General features: G+C 31.3%; 1 protein-coding gene across 1 annotated transcript in view; it reads left to right on the forward strand.

Moving 5' to 3' along the window:
• LOC106762121 (LRR receptor-like serine/threonine-protein kinase GSO2) overlaps positions 1-3,918 on the forward strand; it is a 13,099-nt gene extending 9,181 nt beyond the window's left edge. The window contains exons 7-9 of the mRNA XM_014645846.1: positions 7-2,679; positions 3,169-3,227; positions 3,636-3,918. Of these exons, the coding sequence (XP_014501332.1) occupies positions 7-2,679; positions 3,169-3,207 (2,712 nt within the window). The 3' untranslated portion in view covers positions 3,208-3,227; positions 3,636-3,918. The remainder of the gene's footprint in view (positions 1-6; positions 2,680-3,168; positions 3,228-3,635) is intronic.
• The last annotated feature ends 265 nt before the right edge of the window (positions 3,919-4,183 follow it).

Consider the following 4,183-nt stretch of genomic DNA (forward strand, 5'->3'; position numbering starts at 1 on the left):
TTGCAGCATCTTTATCTCAGTTTGAATGGTTTTGAAGGAAATATACCATCTCAACTTGGAAATCTCTCCCAATTGCATGAGCTCTATCTTGTAGGATATGACGGTAATCTCAAAATTAGTGACGGAGGTCAGTGGCTCTCAAATCTTATTTCTTTAACCCATCTTTACTTGGATTCTGTATCAAATCTTAATCGTTCTCATACTTGGTTGCAAGGGATTGCGAAGCTACCTCAAGTAAAAGAACTAAGTTTAACTAATTGTAGCCTTTCCGATGATTTCATTCTGTCATCTAAGTTCAATTTCTCTACTTCCCTCTCTGTCCTTCATCTTTCTCATAACACCTTCACATCAATAGTATTCCAGTGGCTGTCAAACATCACTTCAGACCTTGTTGACCTTGACCTTAGTGCTAACCTCTTGGAGGGTTCCACATTAATTGATTTTGGCATCGTCATGAATTCGCTTAGGCATCTTGACCTATCCTCAAACAATTTGACTGAAGACCTTCCCTCCATTCTCGGTAATTTGTCCAGTGGATGCGTTAGACAATCATTGCAAGAATTAGATCTGTCATGGAATCACATCACTGGTACTTTGTCTGACATTTCAATATTCTCCTCTTTGAAATCATTGTTTCTAAGGGGAAATCAGTTAAGTGGAAGGATACCTGAAGGTGTCAAGTTACCATCTACTTTGGAGTATTTTTTAATTAGCTCAAATTCATTACAAGGTGGAATTCCAAAATCATTTGGGGATGCATGTTCTTTGTGCTATTTGGACATGTCTTTTAATAGTCTGAGTGATGAGCTTCCGATGATAATTTCTCACTTGTCTGGATGTGCTAGATATTCATTGCAACAATTATATCTACATGATAATCAAATCAATGGCACACTACCTGACTTCTCAACATTCACATCTTTACAAACATTAGATCTTTCTGAAAATAAGCTAAATGGAGAGATTCCTATGGACATTCAATTTCCACCTAAATTGGAGACGCTCTACATGTATTCAAATTCTTTAAAGGGTGTGCTGACTGACTACCACTTTGCTAATATGTCTAAGTTACAGAACTTGTATTTATCTGACAACTCATTGGGCTTTGCATTTACTCAAAATTGGGTTCCATCTTTTCAATTGCTCTCTATATACTTGAGATCTTGCCAGCTAGGTCCAACATTTCCCACGTGGTTGCAGACACAAAATAAATTTGTCGAAATTGACATTTCAAATGCTACAATATCAGGTATTATTCCTGAATGGTTTTGGGCTAAATTACCTCTACAAAAGGTGATGAAAATGAATATTTCATACAACAGTCTACAAGGAACAATTCCAAATGTTTCATCAACGTATGTTTCTAGTTCCATTCACCTTGGATCAAATCGATTTGAAGGTTCCATTCCTCTATTTTTACGGAATTCTAAAATTCTTGATTTATCAAAAAATAAATTCTCAAATCCTCTTTTATTTTTGTGTGGAGGTGATGCAAATTCAGTTCAAATTCATTTAGACATTTCGTATAATCAGTTATACGGAGATATCCCAGATTGTTGGAAACAAATGAACTCACTAGTTTATTTGGATTTGAGTTATAATAACTTTTCTGGAAAAATTCCAACTTCAATGGGATGGCTTCTTGGTCTTCAAGTATTATTGTTGAGAAACAACAATTTAGTAGGAGGAATCCCATTCTCCATAAGAAATTGCACAAAGCTAGTAATGTTTGATTTGTCAGAAAACAGATTATCAGGATCTATCCCTGATTGGATTGGGACAAAAAAAGAGTTGCAAATATTAAGTCTGAGAAAGAATCAATTCTTTGGGAGTTTACCATTAATGGTTTGTTGTCTAAGAAGGCTTCATCTCTTGGATCTCTCACAAAACAACTTATCTGGAAAAATTCCTAAATGCATAAACAACCTTACTTCAATGGCTCAAACAACATCTTCAATATTTGATGAAAGTCATTGGTATACGTTGGAAATTGGTCTTTCTATTACCACCATATTTTACTATTTGAATGCATGGTTGACATGGAAAGGTTCAAAACAAATGTTTATGGATAAAGGTTTGTCACTTTTAAAAATCATTGATCTCTCAAGCAATCAGTTCTCCGAAGAAATTCCTATAGAAATAGAGAAATTATCTGGATTGATTTCGTTGAACTTATCAAGAAACAGTTTGATTGGAAAAATTCCTTCAAACATTGGAAATATAACATCACTTGATTCTCTTGATTTGTCAAGAAACCGACTTGTTGGTTCAATTCCTCTAAGTCTTGCTCAAATTTATAGACTTGGTGTGTTAGATTTGTCTCATAACCAACTTAGTGGAGAAATTCCTACAAGCACACAATTACAGAGTTTCAACAAATCTAGTTATGAAGATAATCTTGATCTTTGTGGACCACCACTTGAAAAACTATGTATTGATGAGGAGCTAACAAAAAAACCAAATGTTAATGTTTATAAAGATGAATATTCATTTTTTAATAATGAATTTTTCATAAGTATGGCAATTGGATTTGCTCTAAGTTTTTGGATGGTGTTTGGCTCAATCTTATTCATACGTTCTTGGCGATGGTCTTACTTCAACTTCTTGAACAACTTAGAAGATAATGTTCATGTCAAAATAGCAATTGTTAGAGTATTTAAGCATGACAGAGATTATCAGGTAACAATATCATGTGTTATATAACTTTGCTTTCTATATGTATTAAAAAATGCACACATTATACCATATATTCCTTTTTCAATATTTCTAAAGCATTTTATTGATTAAAGTAAAATTATCAATTTTTTTTAATATTGAATCAATTTTTACAATTCAATTAGTTGCTTTTGAAAGTAATTACGTCAAAGACATAAGATTTAATGCACAAGAGCAATTAAATGTGTAAATATAACATGTTAAGTAATAAAAAAATGACTTCTTGCTGGTTTAAATGAGTGCCTTTAGTGTTTATTTGTTTCATGTTTTTTTAATAAAAGTATGCCCTGGACAACCTTTTGCAAATTTAGATGAAAAGTTTGCATACTACAAAATAAAATAGCTAATAAAATAATTGATGTTCTTGATAGTCTTATAAGAAAAAAAAACAACTGTTTCTTCTGAGATTTTCAAAGAACTAACATTCTTTACATTTTATTTTTCAATTTTCAGGCACCGGAAACGCATCGTCTTGCACGACTCCACCTTTGAGCTTTTTGTGGTTGGAAAAGGTAATGGTTTCATTAAATTATAAACGTCATTAATCATTGTTCTTGTGGTGAAATTAAATTGTCATACATATTGTCATACATATAATAAGGAAATGAAAATATAGAATAAGTTAAGAGGTTAAAACTGAAAGGAAAGTATTGGCAAGGATGTGAGTGTATGTGAAACAAACATAGCATAAAATATAGATCCCACTCTGCACTCCAAAATATACATATTGAATATACGTCAATGATATTTCTAATCAATTTATGCAAAAAATATTTCAAGGTACGAATGTATGTTGAGTTCTAAAATTGATATCTATATGTTAAAAACAATCAATAAATTGATCCTTTTAAATTTAAAGATTATCAATTTAGTCTTTGTCACTGTTAATACCCTTACGAATTCTATTTTGGTGCTTATAGTACATGCAGTACATCGCTTGAGCATCAACTGAACCAGCCCTCACGTATTTGAGTGAATTGAACACGAAACGTGTTCTATGCTGTAATGGGAGACTCAATTTTCAAAGTCTTTTTGTTTTATTTGGAGAAAGTGGTATAAGGGATCATCTCATCCCACTATATACACAATTAAGTCTTTTTTCTTTGTTTTTGTTTTTGTCGAATGTAATATATTGGTCAATGCACTTAATAATTTTTTCTATTGACATCATCGTACTATCAATCAACTTCTCTTTTTTAATGACTTCTGTAATCCACTTTTATTAACATTTTTATGTTATATATAAATTCTTTTTCAACATTTCACTAAAAATCGTATCTAATACATAGTTCAAATTACACTAAAAAGATCTAAAATGTAGGTCATAATCGTTAATCATTAGAAAAAATATTTTTTTTAGATACAATAAATTACTGAAATGAATTTTGAATTCAAGATAGAAATTTCTGGATAATTGTATTAGCTTTTAAACATGAGATAATTAAATTAGATATAGAGTTAAATATAA

The sequence above is a fragment of the Vigna radiata genome, chromosome 1 (genome assembly GCF_000741045.1).
Source record: "Vigna radiata var. radiata cultivar VC1973A chromosome 1, Vradiata_ver6, whole genome shotgun sequence".
Taxonomy (NCBI): domain Eukaryota; kingdom Viridiplantae; phylum Streptophyta; class Magnoliopsida; order Fabales; family Fabaceae; genus Vigna; species Vigna radiata.